A 16,622-nucleotide genomic window follows, 5' to 3' on the forward strand; every position below is an offset into this window, starting at 1 on the left:
GGGAGCAGAACGCCTCATCTTTCTCCCGCGGAACCGCTGGTAGTTTCGAACTGCTGACCTTACGGTTCGCAGCCCGATTCGTAACCACTACGCTACCAGAGCTCCTTAAAAAGCCCAAAAACAGTGGATTTTAAACTTGGTTGTATGTTTTAGAATCACTTGAAGAGCTGTAAAAAAATACTGATGCCTGGGTCCCACTGTAGAGATTATGGTAAATTTGGTTTGTTGGGGACAACTGGGGCATGGGGAGTTTGAAAACTTCTTGGCTGGTTCTAATGTAAGGTAACCAAGTCACCCCAATTTGCCTGAGACCTCTTTGGGTTTAGCCCTAAAAATTCTGTATGGCAGGACCCTTCTCCATCATTGGTCAATCAGAACAGCTGAACACCCTATTCTAATGTGAAACCAGGGCTGCTATAGATTCCCCATCAAGCCATCTGTGTACTCCACCCACAGACTGATGACTGTTATCCCTGTGAACAGTTCAAGTCTTGTTGTTAGCTGCCCTCCAGTCGGCTCTCACTCATGCCTTGCCAGAATAAAACACTGCCTGGCCCGGCCACTAGCCCCATGATCCGAATGTTGGGATCCATAGGGTTTTCATTGGCTGATGATTTTTGGAACTAGGTTGCCAGACTTTTTTTCCTAGTCTGTCTTAGTCTTTAAGTGCTACTGAAATCTGTTCAACATCATAGCAGCATGCAAGCTTTGGCTGACAGGTGCCACATGTGAAATGTACATTAGAGGGTGAGGATTCTACCACTGAACCACCAGCAGCCTCTGGTGTCAAGTAGGGCTGCTTTATCCAGGGCTAATTGTCTAATTTGACAGCATCGAGAGTACGAAGCCCCCTTCACAAAGCTGTGTGTGTGGACTGTGATCTCCCTCCAGCCGTTGCAGCTGAAGAGAGCAGGATGGAGTCTAAAATGTCATGGATGGACATGTACCTGATCACAGTTTGACCTTTGTCATCAATATCGCTGTTGTCTGCTCTGGGGAGAGCTCTTTCTTCCTCCTGCCAATTCAAGGGTTCTGGAAGGAGGGTGTCGTCTGGTACCACACCCTCGTTAGCCTGGCATAGACTGTGCTCTGGAGAGAGGTGCTTGGTGGCAGAAGAACAGGAGGTACATTGGAGCCTGGACCCAGAGCTTTTTGGAATTGGAAAAGCTGCACAAGGGTGTTCCTAATCAGGGTGCACTCTTTGCAGATTAGTACCCAAATCAGATCAAGCTAATTACAGTAATTGATTTGACTCCAAATGATGTCCCGGTGTGATTTTTCCTCAGTGGGTAATTGCTGAATGAATGGGGCTCTTGATGGACTTCATGTGCTGTCTGAGGAAAGTCAACTGCCCTCTGGGTGTGGAGAAGGGCGGGAAGGAGGGGCGGGATCCTGGCAGCTGGCTTAGAAAAGGCCAGAGCAGAGGGGAAGGGAGCTGTCAGAGCGACCTCACCTGGTTACCTGCCACAATTAGTCTGTGGTTTTGCTGCCCAGGGCCAGTGGACATCAACATTGTGGCCAAGTGCAATGCCTGCATCTCCAGTCCATGCAAAAACAACGGGACGTGCAGCCAGGATCCTGTGGAGCGGTACCGCTGTGCCTGCCCCTATGGTTACAAGGTAGGGCCCAAGCCCCGTCCCCCACCTCACCACCCTTCCTGCCCCAGGTTCCTCCTTCAGTCCTGGCCCCAGGGATGTACACGCTAGCCAGCTGACCCACACTCTTGCTAGGGCAGCCTGGACACCTCCATTTAATAGGTCATTCATTCCAAAGTCACATTCACCAGTAATGGTCCTGTTCTCCCCAGAGCTGGTAGAGGCTGCCCTGCTATATTATGTGCATGCCAATCAAGGTGCATGCCAACCTCACCCACATAGTCTTGACAGAGAAGCTCTGAGATAACGAGGAAATATAATCTTTGTATTTTCTTTGGTTAACATGGGGAAATTGACTTGGAAATTGAGACCTAAAGAGATCCTCCAAGAGAGTCAAATGTGTTCCCAAGTAGAGGCATCTCTTAAACCTACTGTCCTGAATTTCCCTTCCGAGTGAATTTCCAGATCCTCCAACCCTGCCCTCAGATAGCCAGCCCTGAAATGTGCTAGATTAACACTAATAAGAGGGAGGGGGGCTGGATTAAGAGGCCTGGGGCACCAGGCCAACCTGCACTGCAAAACCAGTTACCATTGAATCCTCTCGGACTCGGTGACGCCATGTGTGTCAGAGTAGAACTGAGCTTCATAGGGCTTTCCATGACTGGTGTTTCAGAATTAGATTGCTAAGACTTTCTTATAAGTCACTTCTCTGGGTGGTCTTGAACATTTCCCCTTTCTGTTAACAGCTGAGCATGTTAAGTAGTGACCAGCCTGCACGGGGGTAGAACTCCTACTCTCCCATCTGTTTTTCCTAGAAATCGGGACTAATTCCAGAGCTAATTTTCCCTCTCTTCTCACTCAGCCCCACTGTATGCTAACTCCAATAGACCATGGACTATGGGTCAGGCATTCTGTTTGGCTTTTTATTTACCTTTCTTTTTAAACATTGCCAAAAGAGGTTAAGTCTCCTTAGTTCCCACGTTACAGGTGTGAAGACTGGGCCTCAGAGAGTTAGAAGAGCTTGACCCTGTCCCAAAGCTAGTAAGCAGTACGGTTGGGATTCCAAAGCTGAAGCCTTTTCCCTTGGGGGATCTCCTGGGTAGATGTGCCTCTTGCTTACCCTCAGTAAGTTTGCAAAGCTATGGTTGGATCATGTTTCCTAAACTTTTCCAGCTTCCCAGATCCCAGCCTTCCCAAGACACCAATTAGAATGCACTGGGCTTCAAGATGGCCTCAAGGCCCAACCAATGTGCACAACCCACAGCAGCCTGGAGCCCAGACCCGTTATAGGCACCCCCAGATCTTATGTGTTCAGAAGCTTCAGAGGCTCCCTCATTCCCTCACCAGGGACACAGGACTAGCTAGTGACTTTCTCAGCGGACAGTGTCAGAGTGCCACCTATGGGCCTGGGACAAGAGATCCAAAGGTTTCCCTTTGAAGCTAGCCAGCCATCCCTGCCCTAGGAAGTCACTTACAGGACCTCAAATTCACAGAGCCCCAAACCCATGAACACACACACACACTCATTTCTCTCTCTCTGTCTTTCATTCTCTTTCTCTCTCTTTTTCCCTCTCTCTTTCCTGACTATTAGTAGGGAAGCAAATAGATGAAGCAGCTATACTCAAAAGGCATGGGTCCTCTGAAACTCTCCTGTACTGATTCAGTGGAGTCAGTAGTAGAGAATTATACAGAGGCAAGTTTGGATCCCAGCTCTGCCGTGTATCAGCTACATGACAATGGCCAGGGAGGGACCTCACTTCAGCATTCCCAGAGGTAAAATGGGATAAGTAAACCTGTGTCCCAGAGTTGCTGTGAGAATGAAATGTACAATAATGTTTACAGGGAAGCTGGGACAGTACCTGACCTTAGCAAGCACTCAATAAACTAGCATTTGCTACCCTTGACTGTCTCCCTGGCATGCTGACCCCTAGTGTCAGCATGGGGTGGGCCATCAATAACAGGCGTGTGTTTCTGGGTTCTCCAGGGATTCTCTCTAACACTGTGCACTATTGAAGACAGCCAGTTATTCTCCTTAGAACCATAAACATGAGCATTTATAAGATTCCTAATTCCATAGATACAAGGGATTTGAAAAAGTTAGTTCACACTGTATTCACAAGATTCTGAGTATCTTGTAGACTTCAAAAGAATTAGAACAGAGATTTTGAGATTTAAGCCCCTGGAGCTTCATGGGTTGTGTGTTGGGCTGTTAGCCACAAGGTCAGCAGTTTGAATCTACCTGCTGTTCTGCAGGAGAAAAATGAGGCTTTCTGCTCCTGTAAAGATTTACGGCTTCGGAAACCCTATACAGTGTAGGGTTGCTATGAATCGGAACTGATTCAACATAACGCAGCTGCGAAGAAAGATCTGGTGATGTCCTATGGAGCAGCACTTTAATTCTAACTCATAGGATCACCATGAATAGGAACAGACTCATTGGCACCCTGTTTGGTTTTGGGGTTTTTTTGGAACTGTGCACTGAAAAGTGTACTAAACCAGATACATATCTTATTGACTTGTGATCACAACTCTAGCAGGCAGGTCCTAAAATGTTCCTCTTTTTACAGTTGAGGAAACAGAATAGTAGATGGTGGCGGTTGGTAGTTATATGCCGTGGAGTCGGTCCAGACTCATAGCAACCCTGCATAGGGTTTCTGAGTCTGTAAATCTTTTATGGGAGCAGAAAGCCTCATCTTTTTCCCTCTGGTAGTTTCAAACTGCTGACTTTGAAGTTAGCAGCCCAACACCACTGTGCTATCTATCAGAGCTCCTTTGTTTTTAACCTGTTGTTGTTAAGTGTTTTAACCTGTTGTTATAAACGTGTTTTAACTTGTTGTTGTTAAGTGTTTTAACCTGTGTTTTAACCTGTTGTTGTTAAGTGTCATCAAGTCAGTTCTAACCCTGTATAGGGTTTCCGAGGTGCAGCTGGTGAGCTTGAACCGCCAACCTTGCAGTTCAAATGGCTTTCTTTTTAACCTAGCAGATGGCAAAACTAACCAATCCTGGTGTTAGAGAGTCCTGTACAGCTATTTGCATGACCCCACCCAATCCTGGTGTGGTGCTGCGGGTTAATCCCGCGGACTACAAGGTCAGTTTGAACCTTAAGGTCAGAGGTTCAAACTCACCACTGCTCCTCAAAAACCCTATACAGGGTCACTAAGTCAGAACTGACTTGACAGCACTTAAGAACAACAACAATCCGATCATTTGGTGGTAGTTAGGAAGACCTTGTGTGTCACCATAGGATAAGCACTAAACCTCAAGGACAGTTTGAACTGTAAAGTCAGAGGTTCAAATTCACCAGCTGCTCCTTGGAAACCCTCTACAGGGTTGCTATGAGTTGGAACCAACTCCACGGCACACAAGGCACATAACAACAACTTCATTTCAAAGGGTTTTATTAGGAGTCCCTGAGTAGCACAGGTGGCTAAGTGCTCCACTACCAACCAAAAGTTTGGTAGTTTAAATCCATAAGAGGTACCTCAGAATAAAGTCTGGAAAATCTGCTTTTGAAAGATTGTAATTTTGAAAACACTGTGGAGCATAACTCCACTCGGAAACACATGAGTTCACCATGAGTCAGAATAACTCATTGGCAACTAGTTTGACTTAGTTGTTTGTTTTTCTTTTTTAAAGGGTGCTGTTATTTTTTATTAAAATTTCAGAAATGACTAGGGACACAAGAAAGTGGAGAGTTTGAGGATAGGAGAGGAATTAGCATCAAGGTTCAGCCATAGACAAAAGCCAAGATGTGTTCTGGGAAGCAGAGAGAGAGTGTATGTGCTTTTGTATTTGTGTGTGCGTGTGTGCATGCACACATGTTCACATGTGAATATGAAGACATCTCACAGAACACAACAGGAGGGCGGTGGTGGTGGTTATGTGCTGTGGAGTCAGTTCTGACTCATAGTGACCCCATATAGGGTTTCTGAGGCTATCGATCTTTGTGGGAGTAGAAAGCCTCATCTTTCTCCCATGGAATGGCCACCGGCTTTAAATGGTCTGAAGTCCAGTGCTTACCCTATAAAGCCACCACACTTCCTAGGTGCTACTATAGGTATAAAAATAGTGACTAAAACACAGCCCCTGCCGCCAGGTAGCTCATGGTGTACAATGAGAAATAAACAAGTAAATAAACAGGTAAGTGCAGGCCCTGGGTTGAGTCCTGCATCATATAAACCACTTGCATCCTATCTTTTAACACTTAGAATTAGTTTATGAAGCAGGCTAGTAGAAATCTTTCAAATTAACCTGAAAATCAGCATAGAAAGAAAATGCACTGACTCAGCACTTCAGTGCTAGATGTTGGACACGAGGCATGGCAGAATGCAGAGGATTCCACTGATGTTCTCAGGACCATGTCTTTCTGTCTCACAGCCCAGCTTTCCTCTGGATGGACTTCACTCTTGGGCAGTCTTTCTCCATTCAAGGCACAGAGGACCTGAGAGAGGCTGCAAGCTTACAGTCTAGCTGCCTAGCAGCCCTACAAAATGAAACTGAAGAAATCATAGAAAGGCCCTCATTGGCTTACTTATATTACAAACCAATCATTATGACTCTAATTAGGCAAATCTGGGCCATAATTCTGGTCATGGGGGGAATCCACTTGGCCTGAGAGTTTAGGAGGATGACACCCCAGTGCAAAAGAAAGGAATCATCACAGAAAAAGAAGGGATTGATGATAAGTAACCTTTGTTGTTGTTGTTAAGTGCCATAGAGTTGGTTCTGACCCATAGCGACTCTGTATAGGGATTCCAAGGAGCAGCTGGTGAGTGGAACCACCAGCCTTGCAGTTCAAACTGACTTTGCGGTCCAGCACATTAACCCACAGCGCCACACCAGGACTCGTACATCCCTAAAAATGAAATCTCCTAAAAGTGTCAATTGCTAACTTGAGTGGACTCCAACTCATAGTGCCCATGTGTTGAGAGTAGAACTGTGCTCCATAGAATTTTCAAAAGCTGTTGTTGTAGAAGTAGATTGCCAGGTCTTTCTTCCAAGGCATCTCTAGATGGACTTGAACCTCCAATCTTTCCATTAGCAGTAAAGCTTGTTAACTGTTTGCACCACCTAGAAGATTCCTCCTTAAACTAACCTGTAATTCCCTGCCCTCAATTCCAACTCATAACAATGCTATAGAATAGAGTCTAAGTGTCCACAGAGTTGCCAAGGCAATAATCTTTACAGAAGCATATGGCCACATCTGTCTCCCACAGAGGGATTGTTGGGTTCAAACTGCTGAGCTTTCAGTTAGCAGCCAAGCGCTTAACCACTGAGCCAAGAGGACTCCTTCCTACTAAAAGTAGACTCTGAATTCACCCATTTTAGAAATGAGAAAACTGAGACAGAAAGGTAAAGTCAATTATCCCAGTTCACATAGCCAATGAGTATCAGAGAAGGGATCTAGGACCAGTCAGTCTGACTGAAGAGTCTTCGTTCTTAACAGCCAGGCTACCTAGAGTGTTAAGTCACCTTTCCTAATCCACATTCAGGATAAGCTGTACGCCCATAAGAGCTCAGAGATCCAAGGTACCGGCAGCGGGAAAGGAAGGTTACGTCCCAATGTTCTACGTGTGCCCTTACCTGAGCCCTCAAATCCCCAAGTTAGCCTTTAACATCATAGGCTCAACACTGGACTTCGAACCACAAGGTCAGCACTTCAAATCCACCAGCTGATCGTTGGAAACCCTATACAGGGTCGCTACAAGTCAGAATTGACTCTACAGCACTTAACAACAACAGCAACAAGAGTCAGAAATGAGCCCTAGTGGCACAGTGGTTAAGCACTTGGCTCTAATTGAAAGATCAGAGCTTCAAATCCACTTGCCACTCCATGAGAGAAAGGTGTGCTCCTGCAGATCTGCTTCTGTAAAGACTGTTGTTGTTAAGTGTTGTCAAGTCAGTTCTGACTCATAGCAACCCTGTATAGCATTTCCGAGGAGCAACTGGTGAGTTTGAACTGACTTGGAGATTCAAACTGACATTTCAGCCCAGTGCTTATCCTACAGTACCACACCAGGACAGATTGTAAACCCTCTGAGGCGGTTCTACTCTTATCACATAGGGTTGATATAAGATGGAATCCATTTGATAGTAATGAGTTAAAAGCCAGAAGAGGAGACTCTGGTTAATACAAGTAGTTAAGCACTGGGTTACCAACTGAAAGATTGGCAGTTCGTACCTACCAGAGGCACCTTGCAAGAAAGACCAGGTGCTCTGCTTCTAAAAGGTCACCGCCATGTAAACACTGTGGGTCTCCATGCTTCAGAATCAACTCCGCAGGATAAGAGAAGGGGAGGAGGAGAAAATGAGGCCCAAGTGCTTGAAGATGAGGCCTTCGGATTTGAAAGGTTGCTTGCCTGCCCAGCCTCTGGGAGATGAAAGAGAGAAGGGGAGAGAGAAATTAAGGAATGTAAGGGCTCCCTGGGAGGGCTCTTTTGCTTTACTTTCCTAGCATCTTCTAACGTGGTCAAAGCCGCAGTGAGAACCTGCAGTGTAGGCAGATTTCTTCAGCACCATCCCAGTAAATTACAGTCCCCGCTACTCTGCAGTTACAGAGATCTCAGCGGCCCCACTCATAATAAATGGGAGCATGACTCACAGGAGTCCCAGCGCTGATGCTGCATTTGGGTCATTTGGTGTTTTTAAATTAGTGCTTAGAGCCCCTCCAGGGGCCCAGGCCTCATTCGAAAATAATTAACAATGGGGCTGGGTACATTTGCAAAACAGCAAGCTGCCATCAAGTCTTCCAAGTCAATAGCAGGCAAGTGCCAGCGTGACTCATAAATAACTACAGAACTAGATGATCAGATGCTGTTGCAGAGACAGAACTAGATGATCAGATGCTGTTGCAGAGCTAGATAGAAGTACTTCTTGCCCCTTCTTCCCCAGGAGGTGAGGAGCCACCATGGATGCTCTTTGGAGGACTGTTCACCCTTTGCCCATTGTGCTTGTTGTCTGAGAATTGAGGACAGCCTTCACCCCAGAGGAGGAGGAGCTGATGATGAGAAAGACAATGGAGGACTACTAGGAGGAGGAGGAGAGGAGATGTGTGGGCAGTGTTGGTTCAGTGGTAGAATCCTCACCTTTCATAAGAGACTGGGGTTCCGTTCTCATCCAATGCATGTCTGTCAGTGGAGGTTTTCATTGGCTATAACGTGGAACAGGTTTCAGCAGACCTTCCAGACTAAGATGGACAGAAAGAAAAGCCTGATGACCTACTAGACAGCAGACCAACAAAATCAGCCTCGCCTGGGGACTTGTTAGAAATGTCCATTCTCGGGTCCTACTGAATCCGAATCTTTGGGAATGGAGCTCAGGAATCTACATAGTTCTCCTAGCTGTAATCCATGCTACGTTTCAGAGCCACTGTTCTAAATTACGTGTAATTAAGCTCGTGTCTAAATTTCAGCTGAATACCCAAGGCAGGCTAGCATCAGCTAAAAGGAAAACAAAAGAGCAGATTCATTAGTTAATATCCTGTTTACGCTTCCACTGTCAACACTAATCATGGCTTTGTTTTGCTAGACCTCCCTGCCTGGTTCCAGTTATTAGTCCTAACCCGTAAGAGTGCTTTCTCATTAGACAGGGCTAGTGTCATCCAAAGGGTGCCTAGCAGTCATTCAAAAAGTGTTTGAGTGTCTGTGAATTTCACCCTCTTTCCATTTTATAATATTAAGCCAGGTCCGAAGTGAATCATCACTTTGGGGATTTTTTTTTTTTTTTAATGCAGTTTGATGATTAAGCTTTCAATGGCGGTTATAATCCATAAATTGTAGATTCTCTCATGTTGTTACTTGAGCAATGGGACAGTGTTCATTCAGTCTTTGCATGGACCTATTCTACAGTCATTTATTGAAAATTTAACATATGCCACCACCTTGCAAGTGAGAATAGTTCCCAGTCCTTGGGGAGCACAAGTGGTTAAGTACTTGGCTACTAACCAAAAGGCTGGCAGTTAGAATCCACCAGAGGTATCTCAGAAAAAAGACCAAAAAAAAAAAAAAAAAAAAAAAGCAGCAATTGAAAACCCTATGGAGTACAATTCCAGTCTGACTTACATGGGGAGGGGCGCTAGCAATCAGAACCAACTCCATGACAATTGACTTTGTGTTGTTTTGGTGCCTACACCACAGAGTGGAGAGGTAAAAGTTTGAAACCAAGCAGGTTGCCTGGCCCCTTGGACGTGTTTTCAGAAGATACACATGAGTCACACCCAGACCCATGTGTTTATCACCAAACCCTGTTCCATAAAGACAAGTATCCAGCTCCAGGGAATCTCCCCAGGAGCTGAGTCGGCTCCCTGTACCACCTGAGCTGGGATTGACAGTATTTCTCAATCCACCAGCTACTTTTTCAGATGAATATAAAGAGAACCAATTTCTTGAGCTCTTTGATTTGTCCCAGGCTTACTTCCAAACTATCAATAACATTTCATAATATCAATATTACTTCCCAAATATGAATTCAACAAACACCATGCTCTCTCTACATAGATTAGCTCATCCACAACAACCTTCTACAGCAAACCATATTGCCTTCATTCACATTTTGAAGTAGGAAATTGAGGCACAGAGAGGTTAAGTAACTTTGCTCACAGTCACACAGCTGGAAAGTGGCAGAGTCAGGGTTTAAACATAAGCAGCCTGACTCTCAACCACAAATCTTCACGTTATATCTAAACCTCCAATGACTCCATTAGGTAGATAGGTCTTTCTGGTTTTCAGGTGCAAAAGTAATGCCCAATTAGTAATTAGTAATCACCAATTAGTAGGGACTAATTGGTGATTCCATCCTAAGCAAGTCAGATTCATAAGCCCATCTTCTTCCCCACACACGCTGCCCCTTCCATCCTTGCTACTGATGTGTTACAGAAACATTCATGAGCTGCCACCACTGCAAATAGCAATGGGATTCCAAGTAAAGCTGGAGGGTGCCTGGGCCAAGCTGGGAGATCACGGGAGGGTGCTGCGTTCACAACTACTATGAGTTTTAACCTTCTGGTCTGTGCCTTCTGCCTCAGAACCCTCCATGGCAACGACATTTCCAGCGTCCCCGAAGGCTCCTTCAATGACTTGACATCTCTTTCTCATCTGTAAGTAGCCATATTCCTCCCAATGTGCATCCACTCAACATGGTAATTCTGAATAGTGCCAGAGACAATACCGTCCATCTCTGTTAATGCTGTGGTGAATGTTTCTTCTGGTATGTGGGCAGTATGCTTTCTAAAAAGTTACTCATGTTGTGCAGGGTGTTTTGTTGTGGTTGTTGTTACCTGTTAGAGATGGCCTTTAGTGGCATCATCAATTATGTAAATCATGTAAGCCTTTGATTACAATAATTAACACAAAACAGTTACTAATGGCCTAAACCCTTTAGATTAATTAGCTCATTTATCCCTTACAATAAGAAGTCAGTTTTATCCCCTTTTCATACATGCTGACTTTGAAACTCAGGGAGGTTAAGGAACTTGTCCAAGCTAGTAAGTGACAGAGACCCAATTCAATTCCAAGGTTGTGTGACTCCAAATTGCATGGTCTGAGCCATCCTGTCTGAGATATTCCATTTCCATTTTTCAGAGAGGAAACTGAAGCCCTGTCAAATCAGCGAGGCCTTAGACTAGAGCCCAGGTTTCCTAATTCTCGGGCCAGTCCATCTTCCCAGATCAGGCATCTATACTGTTTTTGTTTTCTTAATCACATACCTCTATCAGTGAATTTTTTTAGCTTGTTTTCCTATTCTATACAAATTTATTTTTATATGATGTCCATACACTACAGCAGTCCTGGTATGGCACACTGTGGGTAAAGCACAAGCCTTTGATTACAGTAACTACCACAAGGTTAATAGTTCAAATCCACCAGCTGCTCCTCAGAAACCCTATACAGGGTTGCGATGAGTCAGAATTGACTCCAGAGCACTTATCAAAAGTAACTTACACTACAATAGTAATATAATGTGTATGTGTTATAAAACATTAAAGGTTAACATTTTAAAGCATGTGTTTAAAAATAAATACAGATTCTAGTTTTTTTTTTTTTCCTGGACACCACTTTGGAATGTCTCCTCTTTTTCCTTGCATTTGTAAGTTGAGTGGTCTCAAACTGCTTCCTAGTTTGCTGAGTATCAAAGCCATCTCAGGACAGATCATCTTCCAATGTACCTTTCAGCAGGGCAAGGGAGCTGCCTCATCCAATGACCAAAGGTCCAGGAAGCCTCCTAGAAATGTCTGGGTTGGGGGTTGAGCTGAGGATTGACTTTGACAGGGAAAAGCAAAGCCTCAGAGGTGAGACCCCCATGCCAGACACCACCTAACTTAGCTTGACATCCTGTTCCGTCTCCTAGAGCACTGGGAACCAACCCTCTCCACTGTGACTGCAGTCTGCGCTGGCTATCCGAGTGGGTGAAGGCGGGCTACAAGGAACCGGGCATCGCTCGCTGCAGTAGCCCCGAGCCCATGGCTGACAGGCTCCTGCTTACAACCCCCACTCACCGCTTCCAGTGCAAAGGTAGGTGCTACCTCCTACAACCCTCCCCAGCCCCGCAAGGTCAGAGCTGGGCATCTCAACAGATGTGAGTTTGGAAGCCATCACCCGATCTATTTCTTCAAGGAGCCCTTGATGGTGCAATGGTTTAAGCAGCTCAGCTGCTAACTGAAAGATTGGTGGTTTGAACTCACACAGCAGAAGGAAGGCCTGGTGATCCCATAAAAAATATTGTTGTTAAGTGCCCTAGAGTTGGTTCTAACTCATAGCGACCCTGTAATAGGGTTTCCAAAAAATGGCTGGTGAGTTTGAACTGCCAACCTTGTGGATCCAACAGATCTTATGGTCCAGTGCTTATTGTACAGTGCCATAACAGGACTCCATAGAAATAACAACTTGGAAAATTTTATGGGGCAGTTCTACTCTGTCACGTGGAGTCAGTCGTATGAATCAAAATTGTCTAAGTAGCCCCTAACAACACAAACATCTCTTCCTTGGGTTACACAAAGAGACTCAGGTGCTGAAGCTGATACTGACCTGTAGCTACCAATCACCTGTTATCCTCCCCCGCCCCCCTACTGCCCACCTCCCACCCTTCACTCCCACCTCCACCCCCACGCCCGGTCCTTCTGCTGCCATTTCTGCCTGTTTCCTAACTGATATCTTTCGGCAGATATTTTTGCAGAGTGGACTATTAGAACATAAGCATTTTTCTATTTTACTGCAGCAAACTTTCATACAGGTGATTTTACTGACTGCATCATTATAGTACTAGCTCCAAAGTACTACTGAGTGTTATCACATGGCAGGAATTAAGCTAAAGTTCTTCTTAATGTATCATTTCATTTAACCCTCATTTTTCATGTATTAAGTTATTTAAATCTCCAACACCTCTGAGGGATAGACTTTAATATTACCCTCATTTTAGAAAGATGAGAAAACTGAGCTTTAACAAGATTAAATGACTTCTCCTGAAGATCCTGAAGTTAGGAGAATCCCGGGTCTTTCTGACTCTACACTGTTGACCACCAAACTGAAGGCACTGACAAAAAAACAAAGCTCCAGGAATTGGTAGAATACAACTGGAAATATTTCAACAACTTATTTCACCATTACTCTGGTTTTGAATGGTTAGAATATTTCTATTTTTCTTATTATTAATTCAAATTGCCAACCTTTTGGTTAGCTACTGGTGATCTACTTTCCAAAACTCAGCCATACAAAACCCTCTTGAGTTTTGCCCTGATACCCATGGAGTTGCCATGCGTCAACTCGAGGGCAACTGATTTGGTTTGGTGGTCTTTTTATTGGTTTGTTTTTATTGGTACATAAAGGTCTGACCCTATTTCAAATTATGTTCCTACGTAAGATTCAGAAAAGGGAAAATTATTGAGCCAAAATAGGTAGTCATTTTTAAGGCCTTAACACATAATGTCAAATTAATCTCCAAAAGGGCTTTGGGCCACTTGAACACTCACAGTAGGCTCATTTGTATGCTTTTTCACTTCTAGCGGACGAGACCAGCATACACTCAATCTTTACTTGATCTTATTTTTTAATCATTGTTAATTCAATAAGCAATATACATTGTTGTTGTTAAGTGCTGTCAAGTTGGTTCTGATTCATAGCAACCCTGTGTAGGGTTTCTGAAGAGCAGAAGCTGCAGTTTGAGCTGACCTTGCAGTCCAGTGTATTATCCTGCAGCGCCACAACAGCACTCCAAGCACAAGGTTGGCTTGAACCGCAAGGTCAGCAGTTCAAACTCACAAGCCGGCTCCCTGGAAACCCTATACAGGGTTACTATGAATTGGAACCAACTCAACGGCACTTACATATTATGTATGTATCATTTAGGAGTCCTGGTGTGGTGCTATAGGAGAAGCACTGAACTACAAGGTTGGCGGTTCAAACTCACAAGTTGCTCCTCGGAATCCCTACATAGGGTCACTATGAGTCGAAACCAAGTGGTAGGCACTTAACAATAGCAACATATATCCATTTATCTTGTTTGTCTTTGAATATCAGACTTTTTCTCAAAAATGTATTTTTCATTTGTATTATAAATTTGTCTGTTAATATCCTTTGCTCATCTCTTTGAGCCTTAATATTTGTTTTTATTTTTAGATGTACTTCCCTGTGCAATAATATTTTCTGTATTTTAAATTGAAGCAATAGGGCAGATAATTTTGGCATCATCCAGTTATCTCAGGATTCAGGTAGCAACCTCTGCAAACCTTCCTTCTGCGGAAAGCAGAAAGCACTCCGTTAATTTTAAGTTCATTTGAATTTTTCTTCCTTCTGCTCACAAGACATCTGTGCTGATTTGTTGTTGTTGTTGTTGTTGTTGTTACTGTTCTCAGATCACAGTTTACAAGAACAGACATAGCACTCCACAACCCCCAACTCAAGATCCAGTTGTCACCTAATTTTTATTCCTGTCCATCTGGCACCCATTGTGTTGGTGAAGGAAGATCCTTTGAGTGATGTTCACATGAGAAGGGAAAAGCCAGATTCTCCATCTATCACCTTCTTGCCCATTGTTACTAGAATAGTGAGAACTGTAATTCTGTGGGACTTTTCACGGCCGTTTAATCTTTACTGTATTGGTGAGAAGATTATGCCCATTTTAAAGTTGGGAAAACTGAGGTCCAGATTGGGGAAGTAATTGGCCCAAGGTCCAGTAGCCAGGAAGTTGCAAACTCTAGCTTCCTAACCCGGTGCCCTAGGACCCGTATCAGGACCCCATGGCAATAGGCAAACAGCACCTAGTGAGCTGGTCCATCCCGGAGCTTCCAGACTGATGTGATTTATCGAGGCCCACAAAACTCCGGTGTCAGCGACAACTCCCGCCACATGTCATCTGTGCTGTTATTAAAAATCAATTCTCCCGGGGCAAAGAAAAGTGCCCACACTGACAGCGTGCAATCTGTTCTTGTCACTTATTTATTATCCACCTTCTCTTGGGAATTTGAGGATGTAAACATCAGCAAAACCATCTCCCTGTTTCCAGTTGATTACAAAGGGAGATGGACACCTCCCATTGGGTCACTTTGTCCCCCTCAATCCCGATCTATTGTCTTCCATTCCAGTCTACTAGTGCTGTGCAAGGGTTTACTGCCAAGGGGTTAAAAATACATAAAAGAAAGACAGGTGCTATTAAGTCAATTCCTACTCCTGGTGTGTATCAGTCAGAGTAGAATGGTGTGCCATGGGGTTTGTCAGTAACTGAATTTTCAAAAGTAGATGGCCAGGACTTTCTTCTGGGGCACCTCTGGGACAACTCCAACTGCTAACCTTTCAGTTGGAAGCCCAGCACTTAGCCATTTGTATCACTCAGAGAATCCGCCAGTCGAGGGGACCTGCCAATTTTAATGGGACTTCTGCATATATTCACTAGGAAAGTAGCTCTGGTTGGAACAACTCAACAGGTCAGCAGGAGAAAGATAGAATGTCTGCCTATCCATCAGTCTGTCTGTCAGGGGAGTGAGGTGAACATCCTCAGCCTATCTCGAGTTTTCTCCTTCCTCAACACTTTATTTGTTCTCCTCCGGCACAACTGTTATCATTAGTTCATCAAGAGTACTTGTGAATACACGATACTTGTTGTACTTGCTTCTTGAGTTAACAAACTGGATTGACAAGGTGCTGTGACAATGAACGCAGCATAGCAATGATGGTGGGGATGGCTCAGGACGGGTCAGTGTTTTATCCTGTGTGCGTAGCATCACTCTAAGTAGGGATCATTTCCATGGCACCTAACAACAACCACAGGTTTTTAACACCATTATTTTAGATTCATGGAATCTCATGGATTTAAAAAGGAATCTTAGAGCCGCTCAATCTAACCATCTGCCTCAATGGGGAGCAACCATTTTCTGCAAAAAGGCCAATTCTGGAAAAATAAAGCTGTTTATGGGCTATCTTTCTTTTATGATATTTGGATGCTTTCTCCCAATAATTGCACACCGAGGAATTTCTGTTAAAGAATAATCCAGAATAAGGGAAAGATTTGGTGCATTAAGAGCTTTGTTGCAGTTTTATTTTTACCTTAGATTTCAAATAGAACCTCCAGGTGCCACTGTGTGAAAATATTTGAGGAAACATGATACAAACACAAAAACATGATACAAGCCAATGAAGTACAATTATTACCAAGTGATAAAGATAAAAACCAGACAACACCATGTAACAGTATTCACCACATAGCATCAAGTAGAAAAATAAACCAAGACTGTATATACTTGTATATTACAGTTATAACTGGTAAGAAAGGCTATAGGAAACATTGAAAAACCATTGATACCTAATAAAGTTATCTTTGTTATAAATTAGGTCAAAGCTAAAGATTAACAAGGTACAGTAATGTATTTATAACTTAGGGGTTAGGCAAAACTGTGTTTTGCAGTATCTGCAACTACGTGTGTGGTCATTTGCACGTTCTTACTACACTCTGGTGCAAATGATCACAAATAGTTGCAGATACTACAAAACACAGGTTTTGCCTAGTATGCTCTGGTAAGGAGCTCTGGTAACGTAGTGGTTA

At 44.0% G+C, this 16,622-nt stretch overlaps 1 protein-coding gene across 1 annotated transcript in view; it reads left to right on the top strand.

The window, feature by feature from the left end:
* SLIT3 (slit homolog 3 (Drosophila)) overlaps nt 1-16,622 on the top strand; it is a 939,392-nt gene that overhangs the window by 857,331 nt on the left and 65,439 nt on the right. Inside the window, exons 24-25 of the mRNA XM_006864834.1 lie at nt 10,618-10,689; nt 11,940-12,103. Of these exons, the coding sequence (XP_006864896.1) occupies nt 10,618-10,689; nt 11,940-12,103 (236 nt within the window). The remainder of the gene's footprint in view (nt 1-10,617; nt 10,690-11,939; nt 12,104-16,622) is intronic.

Source organism: Chrysochloris asiatica, unplaced genomic scaffold (assembly GCF_000296735.1).
Source record: "Chrysochloris asiatica unplaced genomic scaffold, ChrAsi1.0 scaffold00071, whole genome shotgun sequence".
Taxonomy (NCBI): Eukaryota; Metazoa; Chordata; class Mammalia; order Afrosoricida; family Chrysochloridae; genus Chrysochloris; species Chrysochloris asiatica.